The sequence below is a fragment of the Notothenia rossii genome, assembly GCF_949606895.1.
Source record: "Notothenia rossii genome assembly, chromosome: 10".
Taxonomy (NCBI): domain Eukaryota; kingdom Metazoa; phylum Chordata; class Actinopteri; order Perciformes; family Nototheniidae; genus Notothenia; species Notothenia rossii.
Window position 1 is genome coordinate 34,265,121 of NC_136908.1, and position 13,190 is coordinate 34,278,310.

Below are 13,190 nucleotides of genomic sequence, written 5' to 3' on the forward strand. Positions count from 1 at the left end.
AAAGTGCATATTTATTCCAAACTCACAATATATATATATATATATATATATATGTAATAAAACATAATGTACAATTGTACACAGTATCCAAACTCTTTAGGCACTGGTCAGAGGCATTCATGTAAAGCAGATCACCAGAATCCAATACTGGTAAAAACGTTGCAGAGATCAAATGTTTCCTTTTCTGAAAGGAGAAACCTAATTTTAAAACAACATTTTCAGTGTGTGACTTGAAAGATAAGTTCTGATCAATAATAAAACCTAGATATGTGTATGTAGTGACCCTTTCAATGTCAATGTCAGTCCCTTGAACAGTACAAATGTTGGGGAGAAAAGAAGTTCACTTTTTGCCATTTGAGAATATCATGAGTTTGGAGTTGTCTGCATTTAATACTAACTTGATTTGATATAAATGGGATGGAATAACGTCAAAGGCAGACTGGAGGAAATCAAGACTTTGCTCTATAGAAGAGGATGAACAATAAATAACAGTATCATCTGCATAAAAATGGAAAGCAGCATTTGAAAAATTATTTGATATTATTTACATATATGGCGAAATTATTGGTTCTAATATGGAACCTTGGCGCACACCCTTTCAAATCAAATCAATCAAATCAAGTTTTATTTATATAGCACATTTCTAAACGATTTTTGGTCTAGCCAAAGTGCTGTACAAATAATAAAAAATACCCTACAATAAAGACATTTTACAGCTAGTACAATAGCAGTTTGTTCAGAATATCAGTATGAGAAGAAAACGACTCCCTCTGTCCTTAGACCCTCACATCGTACAAGGAAAAACTTCCCGAGATAACCCACAGTTTAAAGCAGGGGTGGGGAACCTCCGGCCTCCGGGCCGTATATGGCCCGCGAGAACATTTGCTATGGCCCTCGAGGTAATTTATAAACACACGCAAAAAAGAAAAAAATTCAAGAAATTTAGACCGCAAAATAACAAGCGAGTGCCTGTTTTTCCTGGCCAAGGTCAGGGTCTTTGAACACAACACAAGTCTAACGTGTCATCACGTGGTATATGTCTCGTCTGACAGGAGTGTAGTTCTAACGGAGAGCACCAGAACGCGGTTCCGGGCCGGGACGCGTCTATCGTTTATTCCAAGAATATCCATAAAGAAAAAAAATCTGCTTACAGTTTTGTTTCATATGGGTGTTGAGAGATGTATCCATAGATCTATTAATTTTACTCTGAAAGTGCACGAGATTGATGCTTTTAACTTCAACATTAAAAAAAAATCTTCCTGGTTATTTGCAAATTATGGTGGAAAAATAAGTATTTGGTCAATAACAAAAGTTCATATCAATACTTTGTTATATACCCTTTGTTGGCAATGACAGAGGTCAAACGTTCCCCCCCACTTAAATCATATCCACATGGATATGAAACTAAATACATTTGCACACATCTTGTGTCCATATATTTCTGTTTTGGTGGTCATGCCACGGTGCATGCATGTGCGGGTCATGGTCAAATATCTGGATTAAGAGGTTGCTTTTTCTTTGCACAGCATGAAAGAAAGGCGAAATGAATGGGATGAGATTTTAGTTTTTTAAGCAGACGTTGAGTTCAATCATTTGTACGGCCCTCGGAGGATGTTGTAAAAATTGAAATGGCCCTTGAGAGGAAAAAGGTTCCCCACCCCTGGTTTAAAGGGAAAAATGGGAGAAACCTCGGGGAGAGCAACAGAGGAGGGACCCCTCTCCCAGGACGGACAGACGTGCAATAGATGCCGTGTGTAAATCGAAGAGATAATACATTTTACAGCATAGGTAGACCAAATGTTAGGAAATGCATATGTCTGTAATAAGAAGATGAATCCACGAAGATGTCAACAATCCTGTGGGAGCCTTCAGGGAGGCAGCATGACGAGACCCAGGCAGGACCGCAGATACAGGTTTAGCCACGACCCGAAGTCCACGACTTAATCCAGAACTCAGGATAGAGGATCCAGGATGCGGGACCACAGCAAGAGGATCAGCCTCGATTCAAGATCCCGGCGTCGATATAGACACAAAAGAAGAAAAATGTCATTCAATCATTCAAGCCAAATGGAATGATACTCTATCATCCCACGCAGGGGAAAACCTCCATATCCTCCGTGCCCCTGAAAACAAACATGAAAGGCTCCTTATTATCAAGGTCTTCTCTCTTGAGTGCCACCATCAAGGCCTCCTTCTTCATTAATTGCAGTGATAATTTAGTCTATTCTGACATTTGATTGTGTGAGTTAATCTTTACCTATGATATCTTGTTGGTTTGGGTTATGCGTGGATGTTATAGCTATCAAGCCAAATGGAATGATACTGTGTCATCACACGCACCTATGATATCTAGTTGCAGAAGGGACTGAAATAACCTGGATGTTGGTCATCAGAGTAAATGCCCTGCAATTCTCCTCTTTTACCTTTCCCAACATATCCTATGAATAGAGAAAGAAAATATTGTAATTGAATCACACTAGGACCACAGCACACTAAATATGTAATGACACATAAACAATATTATCCAGAATAAGAAGTCTACCTGGTTTGCAGTTTTTGTAAGGCTCCAAGCAGACGTCAATGGTATACATGATGTGGAAATCCTGCTTGTATGAAGCAGAGAACCAACTCCATGTAGCAACACCTGTGTAAAACAAGCATTTCAATAGAGCCAGTAAAAATATGCATAGACACCACCGCTGTCGTATACTGCTGCACCTTCACTGAATCACTTACTCTCAAGCCAGCGAAAGTGGGCCCCTCTTCTGAAAGACACAGTGGATATTGTGTCTCTGAAGGTGGTACACACTAGAGCGAGTGTTGAGTACGCTTTGTCCCCTTCCTGGAGAACCATTTCCATCAGAATGTCCGAAAGAAGACAGTTTGGCAGCTGTGAAGTATTGGTCAGACTAGATCAAACATATTTAACAACACATTGACTAGACTGTTGCCAGCACAATCGAAATACCAAGATTCTTTGGGCTTCAGGTAGCAAAAATACACATTTTTAATATTAATGTTGAATATATCACACACATTTTTCTTATGTTTTGTTATTCTTCTCCTTGAGGTAAAAAACAGCTATCAATAAAGTTTAAAAATGCAGTGAGACATAATAGTTGGAAATTCTGCCGTGATCACAGGTCGTTTTTTAAACAAAAAACAGTTACTGCTTAACTGAAAATATATTACCTCCAATATGAAGCACATGTCGGACTTTTGAGACTGGACCTTTGAAGGAAAATATAAGGTGTGGTTCATGTAATTGTTTAATTACATGTGTATACAATTATCCATATTGATATGTATGCATGTGTTAAATAATCTGGATTGTTACATTTGTTTATCACAAACAGGAGTGTGCCTATCGGCCTCATGCTCACCTCATGTTCTGTCTTCCGTTTCTTTGGGACCCTGTACACTGGCTCCAGTGCCCCTTTGAGCAGCTCTCCGGCCTCATTGGTCAAGTAAGAAAACCTCTGTCCGTGGCTATAAAAATCACATAATGTCAGGATGAAAATGTAAATCAGTGTCAAAGAAACTGTTGTCTATAAAGTAACATTTAAAAGGTATGATTTACACTTCAATCTGGTACCGTCCCATCAGCATAATGCACCACCATTTCCGGATCTGTGCTATGTCCCGCTACAAGACAATGTAACAATAATAAAGTTGAAAATGAATGGAACCTCATCATTTGTCTACTCAATGTTAGCCCCCTCTTCCCCCTGAAATATTAACTCAGAGGATAAATACTGACCTCGGTAAACCAAAGTGGAGCATCTGTGCTGAGGTTGAGTGCATACTGTGAAAGGGTAAAGATCTGTTAAGTTATGAGTTTCAAAAATTAACAAAACCCCTTAAAAAAAAAGTGTTAAGAGAGGAATTTACCATCAGTATGAAGACACCACAGTCATTGCGGTTTGGTGAGGCAAACCCTGTAAGAATTGGGAATATAACAGTGATGTCCATGGTCAAAGGGAAAATAAAGACATGTGAAAGCAGGTGTATGAGATGGTGGAGAAATGTACCTCGACGTCGAAGCCAAACTTTACTGTCCACTGACCTGGAGCAAAATAAATTATAAGACATGGGAATTGATTTGGTGAAGGAACGCTTATACTCAATATAATTCATGTTTTTGGAAAAGCCACTAAACGGGGCTAAAATAAAACAAACAAAAATACGTTTACCAGCCTCTGAACAAAGCTGAACTTGAGAACAACCTTTGAACAAGGCTTATAACAAAATGAACATTATAATTCATAGCATCCTGTTACAGACTTTTTTTTTTGGTTCCACTAAGGACACACCAGACTTTGTGGAAATGGAGATATATTGTAAATGAATTTGATCAGATTCAGACCCCTGGTCTACAAGATGGTTACTGCAGTATTAGAATACTATAAACTATTTAGAATTCCCATACAAGCCACAGAACGGGGCTGGGTAATCATGTTACAAAAACCTAAAGATGTCCTTGTAGGAACTGTAACCAAAGCCATCTGGCTTAAGAGGGTCGAGCAAATACAACTCTCTCTTTGCTGGCTTGATCACCTGTCAACCATTCACAAAACAGCTGAAATTAGACATAATCCAACACCACAAGAAAACCACACAGCACAACTTGTGTTCATTTTGTACCAGCTGGTGAGATCATTTGGAACAGTCTCACGCAAAGCAAATAGTGATCTGCCTCTCCTTGCTGTCGACTCCAGGCAGGGATTAAAACCATGTCCTTGGTGGCCATTTTGTCAGCCTAGTATTATAAACAAGGGATTTTAAGTTGCTGTATATCAATGTCAAGCAACATAGAAGGTCTCAAGCAACAGGAACTTACTGGAAAACTGGCCAACGCGTCAGCTGTTTTGCACTTCCAGGTAGGAACCACATACATGTCCACGATGTGTATATGTTTGCCCTATATTGATAGTTTTCCAAAAAAAATGAAATCTTCATAGAAGTATGTTCAACAACAAGAGAAAACCACACTTCACGAGATTGGAGTTTCACAACTAAACAGCTATTTAGAAAATATGTGTTATTCAAAAGAAAAAGCTGGCCAATGATGTCTGTTGAAAACCTTACATGTCTTTGGGTGGCTTCTTGTACCATCTTCAGGCACGTGTTTCCAATCTGAAACAGTAACAACATTAAGTTACCTGTGCCATTTATTTGATACAAGATAAAGTTGGCAGGAAAGCTCTAGTATACCTACATTTGACTCCATGCACTGAGGAAGACCCAGGCTCCAAAAGTCCTCTCTGGTCAGGCACACATCCCCTTCCTTCACAATGACCTCTGCTCCAGGCCTATCGTGGTCTAGCACATAGCTGAGCTGCAAATAACAGATTGCAAAACAAACTTCAAGCCAATAGAAAACATAGAAAAATTTAAATCAAAACAATGCACCTCCATCACTGTGCATGAAGTAAACATATAGTATCTACCAGCTTGGATTGAATCGGATGTAGATCCTTTGCGTATTACGCACCAGAGAGGGCATACTGGTGGTCAGCAACTGATCCCTCCGAATCCAACTTCGGTTCAGCTGTTATTAGATAGATAGACAAAAAATAAACAGTATTATTCAAGTACCACACATGAAATATACCTAAAATGTGTCCTTGTATTGATAATCGAAATACCTCTCAACGTAGGCTGGATAAAGGGCTTCAGCTGAGACACATTCACACCCTGTCTCAGCTGAGCTCCTGTTGAGCCCAACAGGGTTGCCACACCCTTGTTGGTGATTGAGGAAACCACATAAGGCCCAAACCAGTTGCACTCCAGTTTTCCACCTTTTCGGCCCACCTTCCTCTTATTCGCTCTTAGGACCTCATCTCCAACATTAATCAGGAAAGATTTTACATTCTTTCACTTGATTGTTTCATAACAGATTTTTTGTCTCTGTTGTGCAGTTTGAATGTTCTGGTAAATCTGAGAAAGATATGTAACAGTTATCATTTACAGTCCTTAAAATACGCTTGCATTTTTTTGGAGTTATTATGTTTTAAATATTGCCATTTTATTCTCACCTTCGAGTGCAAATCTGCAACGGTTGCAGCCTTTGCCTCAAGCTGCTGTTCTGCCTCATCAGCAGGCACCAAAACAGAGGTATCATCCCCGTCATTGTGTGTTGCATTTATTGAACCCGGGACGCGAGGGTGCCTCCCAAACTCGGCAAAATAGGGCGTGCACTTGGTTGACCTCTGAAAACATAAAAATTCCTTTTAGTATCTCTGTTGAGCATTGTTTCCATCTGCATTTGTTACAACATTGTACCTGCTTTGAGGTGTTAATGCTGGCCACAATGCCCCTCAAGTGTTCATCCCAGTCATTCTGGTCCTCTCCGCAGTACTTGGAAAGTGCTTTTTTGATGGTTTGGTTGGTACGCTCATCTTAGCCATTGCACTGGGGATGGTAGGCTGAAGTGATGCAGTGTTTTACACCCAGTGCATCGAAAACACCACGGTTGGCCTGCAGGTGGTTTAGTGTACACCAATTACCCTGATCGTATTACATTGTTACACATAACACATACACTGTATTAGATAGATTATTGTACCTCATTCACAAATTCCCGTCCTTGGTCGGTAATGATCTTCTCAACAAGCCCGAAATCGAGAAGAATGTTGATGATCTTTTTTGAGACCTCAGCAGCTGTTTTCTGGTAGAGAGTTTTTGCTACCACCCACTTCGTGAATAAATCGGTCGCTGTTAGAATGTATCTGCAATATGAAATGCAGAATGTTGTAAATACATACAGAATAACTGTCAATTATTTCCTTTCTTTTTAAACCAGAATCTTCACGTTTAGAACATTTAAAGGAGGTTACACATACTTCAGCCCATCATGATAGTACCTTTTGCCCTTAGCAGTGGTGGGAAGTGGGCCAATGAGATCCACACCAAGGACAGTCCATGCCTCGGGAACATGAATCGGATGCAGTACGGGTGCAACCGTTTTAATGGCCTCGTGTTGCTGGCAGCGGGGACACTCATCAACCTTCGCAAATATCATACATTTTCAATCAGCAAAACTAAAAACTTTAGGTATAAAAATGATAGAACAGAGAAAACTTTCAGAATTAAACTGTTCAAGTTCTGAAATATGTTTTTAGACAGCTCTGATGTAGCTCAAACTGTCTCACTCTGTTTCAATGTACACATACAACACATTTCTATAGATCAATAATCTGTCAGTCAAAAACTCCCACCCATTTCTTCACGTCTTCCTGCATAGTGGACCAGTGGTACGTTGCCAAAACCTTCTCGGTGGTGCGCCTTCTCCCTGCATGACCTCCGGAATCCAGGTTATCATGGCACTCCTTCAGGACATCGATAATTTGGTCCTTGGTGCACACAACCATCCTCTCATTGTCCTTGTACGTGTAGTACAAATCTCCAGCTGGCACATCAGGAACAAAAAAACAATCATTTAGACATGGGTAGAGATGACATTATGACTAAAAGCTGTTCAAGAAATCCAGTGGCAAATGGGGTTTAGACGTAACAACTACAGTAATATGTGTGTAATAATATGTAATTTACATGTAATATGTAATATGTGTAATATGTGTGTATACTAATAAAAAGAAAAAGGAGAAACAAGCTGTGGAGTCCTTGCGATTTACTGAATTTTTTTGGAATTGCAATATGATAAACCATTAGAGGTATGATCACTTTTGCACCAAAAAACACCATTAGATAAATAGATAGATAGATATATACTTTATTGATCCCTAAAAGTAAAGGGATGTGATGATGTCACATGTACAGGGGGTTTATATCTCATAATAAAAACGTATGTTCATGACTTAACAATGGCCTTATTATGTTACTTACCTTTGATCAGGTATTGTTTGGATGCCCTCCGTATTAACGCCTTCCTTGTATCAGGCTTTTCAGCGGCGATGGTGAGACCGTGGTAACCACCATTGAGCACGTAGTGCTTTATCTCAGTATGAAAGCTCTCCATTTCTGTCATGAAAGTTAAGAACAAAAGAAAATATTACATACTACCTATGGCGCGAAAATGTCGCGGTCATTATGGGGAAGCGGAGGGATCGAGATCGGCATGAAGGTGTTCTTTTAACCATAATGACCAAGTCGCTGCACATTATCCCGCTTATTACATGGACACATTCTCAACAAAGTAACGATATGACTCCCAATATTAATTGAAATGCTTTTGTGGATTTAGAAAAAGATTTTATTGATTTAAAAATAGTTGTATGTATTGATTGAAATTTACATGCATCCGCAAAGAAAAATAGTCCGTTGTTACTGTTTGAACTAACGTACCAACGGCACTGAACATAACAAAAGAACATATTACATATTACCTATGGCGCGAAAATGTTGTATATATACATATTACATGGATTGTGATTGCTGCGCCTTATCCCTTACTTAATAAATACTTTTTTTGATAATCTATTATATAGAAAAGTATATCATATTGATATATAATATATCATTTCTTGATAATATATAATATAATCAAATATAACAATCAAAACGAAATAAAAAAAATAGTCCGTTGTTACCGTTTGAACTAACGTACCAACGGCACTGAACATATTACATATTACCTACCATATTACGTTATATACTTATTACCTTCGATTTCTCATATTCTTCTCCTCATTCGTCTTTGTTTTTCTTCAAATTTGTATTGTATTTCTTCAAGTTTTTATGTTGTTGGTCGAATGCACTTAAAGAGCATCTTGCAGGTTTTTATTTATTCTACATTTATGCTTAAACTTGCTTGAAAATTACAATTAAAAAAGTTAATGCAGGATTTGATATGTTTTACGAGACATAAGGGCAGGAATTCAGAGGGAAAGGAGCAATTTTGACCTCTTCTCTTAAAAACGGCTTTTTTTTAAGGTCATACGTCAAACGCGTCATATTACATCACGCAGGGGACACATCTCCGCTCTCTGACCGTGGGTATAGTAGAGTTGCGTTGAGTAGAGCGGTTGTGTTTTAAGGAGCTGGTATTTTTCGGTAGTTTTACATTGTATTTCACCATTTGTAATCATGGTGCAGTATTGTGTTTGTGCAGGTTGCACAAATACCAGCCTGTCAGGACATCGAGTGCACAGTAAAAAGGACCGGAGCTAGCGTTCGTTCTTGGGTGCGTTGTGCATCCACCTCCCTGCAGCACATACTCTCCACAGCTTTATCAGGAAACCGTATTACTTCTCTCCCCCCCCCCTTCGCTGCTCTCTCTCTCTCTCTCCCCTCCGGTACACGGCACCGTAAGACATTGCATTAGGTAACGCTGTGTTCTATTTCGTATATGGCTTCGCCCTCTAAGGCTATCGCTATTGGGCTAAGGGCGAAGCATGATGTAGCATGCACTGCGCTCGTCTCCCCTCGGGCGACAGGAAGCGGAGAGCGGACACTCTTGCTGCTGTGGCCGAGGAGGACGATTGGCCCGTCCAGGCTTACGAGCCCGCGGACGGGGCCTCGTGTCCCTGGGGCAGAGTGCCGGGCAGGAGTCCGAAGCAACTCCTGCCCCGCCTCCCTCCACGGTTCACCGTTCGGCTCCCCTCCCTCCTCTCCCCCGAACGGGGGAGACAGAGTCGGAGCAGGGTGCCAGCTTGGCGGCCGAACATGCTTTCCCCCTCTCCGTCACCACAGCGCGGCGGCGTCTGTTACGGAGACGGCCAGAAAAGTGCTACTGGACGCTCCAATCAGCCCGGACGGGCTGTTCGGACCCCAGTTCCACGCCATGGTGGAGTCCATGAAGACGGCCGCGGAACAGGTGGACGGCATTCGCCAGCATGTACAGCTGGCTGCAGTCGGCTGAGCTGCCACAGCGGCAGCAACGCCCGCAGCAGCCGCGGCATCCACGCCGGCCACAGGAGGCCGCAAGCGGAGAGACGCCCACAGCAACCGCCCCGGCGGCTGCAGGGGCTCCGTCCCACGTCTCCGCTCCCCCGCCACCCCAGAGACAGGGTCTCCCGGCGGCGAGTCAAATGGGAGTGAGGCTCCCCCGCTCCTGGTCGGCTCCGTGAGAGCCTCCGAGGAAGCGGAGCCGGTAATTAAGCCGGCTGCATCTAATCTGTTGATTAAGTAGACAGCAGGGCTCCCTGCAGAAGCCTGCTCGCGGCATTCCTCTGTCCGAGATACGCCTCCTACACACGGTCATAATAACCCATGAGCGCCGGTATAACGCCTCATGTGGACAGCACTGCACACACCTCCACTCATCCCCTGAGCGTGTACACGTCTCATGATGACAGCCGGAGTGAAACGCAGCGTGTGGAGGTTTCCTCGCAGCCCTTTCGCCTCACGGGCAGCGGCGGCGAGGGCAATGCCCCGCCTCCCTCCACGGTTCACCGTTCGGTTCTCCCCTCCCTCCTCTCCCCCGGACGGGGGAGACAGAGTCGGAGCAGGGTGCCAGCTTGGCGGCCGAACATGCTTTCCCCCTCTCCGTCACCACAGCGCGGCGGCGTCTGTTAAGGAGACGGCCAGAAAAGTGCTACTGGACACTCCAATCAGCCCGGACGGGCTGTTCGGACCCCAGTTCCACGCAATGGTGGAGTCCATGAAGACGGCCGCGGAACAGGTGGACGGCATTCGCCAGCATGTACAGCTGGCTCTAGTCGGCTGATCTGCCACAGCGGCACCAACGCCCGCAGCAGCAGCGGCGTCCACGCCGGCCACAGGAGGCCGCAAGCGGAGAGACGCCCACAGCAACCGCCCCGGCGGCTGCAGGGGCTCGGTCCCACGTCTCCGCTCCCCCACCACCCCAGAGACAGGGTCTCCCGGCTGCAAGTCAAAGGGGAGTGAAGTTCCCCGCTCCTGGTCTGCTCCGCGAGAGCCTCCGAGGAAGCGGAGCTGGTAATTAAGCCGGCTGCCACTAATCTGTTGATTAAGTAGACAGCAGGGCTCCCTGCAGAAGCCTGCTGGTTTTATCGGTTAATAAACCTGCAGAGCTCGCGGTATTCCTCTGTCCGAGATACGCCTCCTACACACGGTCATAATAACCCATGAGCGCCGGTTTAACGCCTCATGGGGACAGCACTGCACACACCTCCACTCATCCCCTGAGCGTGTACACGCCTCATGATGACAGCCGGAGTGAAACGCAGCGTGTGGAGGTTTCCTCGCAGCCCTTTCGCCTCACTGGCAGCGGCGGCGAGGGCAATGGCGTGGCTCGTCACCATGACGACCATTACAGCACGTCACAGAGAAGCCAGAACGGGGGAATGAGCAATATTCCAGGCTGAGTGCCCCCAGCGGAAGCGCCCGCAGCGCCACGGCACCAGGGCTCGCTGCAGAATCCTGCTGGTTTTAACCTATCGGTTAATTAACTGCAGAGCTCGCTAATTAAGCCGGCTGCCATTAATCTGTTGATTACCAGCAGGGCTCGCTGCAGAAGCCTGCCCGTTTTAACCTCGGTTAATAACCTGCAGAGCTCGCGGCATTCCTCTGTCCGAAATACGCCTCGTACACACGGCCTTAATAAACCCATGAGCGCCGTTATAACGCCTCATGTGGGCAGCACTGCACACACCTCCATCCATCCCCTGAGCGTGTACGCGCCTCATGATGAGAGTCGGAGTGAAACGCAGTGTGTGGAGGCTTCCTCGCAGCCCTTTCGGCTCACAGTGGCGGCGAGGGCAATGGCATCACAGAGAAGCCAGAACGGGGGACTGAGCAGTATTCCAGGCTGAGTGCCCCCAGCGGCAGCGCCCGCAGCGCCCCGGCGCCAGGTCTCGCTGCAAGAAGCCTGCTGGTTTTAACCTATCGGTTAATAAACCTGCAGAGCTCGCTAATTAAGCCGGCTGCCACTAATCTGTTGATTAAGTAGACAGCAGGGCTCGCTGCAGAAGCCTGCCGGTTTTAACCTTGGTTAATAACCTGCAGAGCTCGCGGCATTCCTCTGTCCGAGATACGCCTCCTACACACGGTCATAATAAACCCATGAGCGCTGTTATAACGCCTCGTATGGACAGCACTGCACACACCTCCATTCATCCCCTGAGCGTGTACACGCCTCATGATGAGAGCCGGAGTGAAACGCAGCGTGTGGAGACTCCCTGGCGTGGCTCGTTGCCATGACGACCACAGAACATCTCGAGCATGTGCGCCCGCTCTTAGAGTGTTTCTCAGAGTGGCAGCCCGTGTGTCTGATGGACAGATGGATGAGCAGGCTGATCAGCAGAGGATACGTCCTGCAGTTCGCCTCTCCCCCCCCCCCCCCCCCACAGTTCAATGGGATACAGGAAACACTCCTGTCCTCCCAGAAGCTATGTATTGCGCTCCAATCCGAGCTGCTGGAACTCCTGTTGAAAGAGGATATTTCCAGGGTTCCTCAAAGGGAGGAAAATCAGGGGTTTTCACTCCCGTTATTTTTCTAATCCCGGAAAAGACTGGGGGAATGAGACATCCTGGATCTGTCAGTATTCCACATGCTGACGATCAAACAGGTGCTGGAATGGTTTCACCAGGATGACTGGTTCACTTCCACCTGAAGGATGCATACTTCCACGTACCCATCATCCCGAAACACAGGAAATTCCTGCGTTTTCCATTCAGGGAATATCAGACCAGACAATCGTCTGCCGTTCGGATATTTCCTGGCTCCTCGCATTTGTGTAGAGAAGGCTGGAGCCACTACACAGAGGAGGGATGAGAGTGTGTTTCCTCTGGACGACCTGCTATTTGCTGGCTTGCCCCAGGGAGGAAGTCGCTTTACAGACGGTACATCTCGTATCGCATCTGTCAAAGCCTGGGTTTCATAATAAATTGGAAGAAGAGCTGTCCTCTTCCCTCTCAGACAATCGTTTATCTGGGAGTGGAGTTAAACTCAGCCAGCATGAGAGCGCGACTCTCGCGGCAGCGAGTGGAGGAACTGACAGCTCTCCTCCGGCGTGTCACAACCCACACAGCCCTCTCCGTGACGCAGCTGCTCGGCGTTGGCATCAGCTGGTCACGTGATGATCCCCCTGAGTCTCTTCCAACAGGGGGACACTCCAGAGGTGGTTCATTCGCTGCAGAAGCCTGCTGTTTTAACCTATTGGTTTATAAACTGCAGAACTCGCGGCATTCCTCTGTCCCAGATATGCCTCCTACACACGGTCATAATAACCACGAGCACCGTTATAACGCCTCGTGTGGACAGCATGCACACACCTCTCATCCCCTGGGCGTGTACGCGCCTCATG

The 13,190-nt window shown here is 45.1% G+C and overlaps 1 protein-coding gene across 1 annotated transcript; it reads right to left on the bottom strand.

Moving 5' to 3' along the window:
• Positions 1-608: 608 nt before the first annotated feature.
• LOC307022232 (uncharacterized protein) lies at positions 609-4,069 on the bottom strand. The gene is made up of 9 exons (XM_079654923.1): positions 4,032-4,069; positions 3,892-3,938; positions 3,761-3,805; positions 3,581-3,645; positions 3,384-3,489; positions 3,193-3,231; positions 2,737-2,890; positions 2,543-2,644; positions 609-2,438 (listed from the first exon to the last, which is right to left on the bottom strand). The coding sequence occupies exons 2-9, from the start codon at positions 3,892-3,894 to the stop codon at positions 2,350-2,352; spliced, it is 603 nt and encodes a 200-aa protein (XP_079511049.1). The 5' UTR covers positions 3,895-3,938; positions 4,032-4,069; the 3' UTR covers positions 609-2,349.
• Between the last annotated feature and the right edge of the window lie 9,121 nt (positions 4,070-13,190).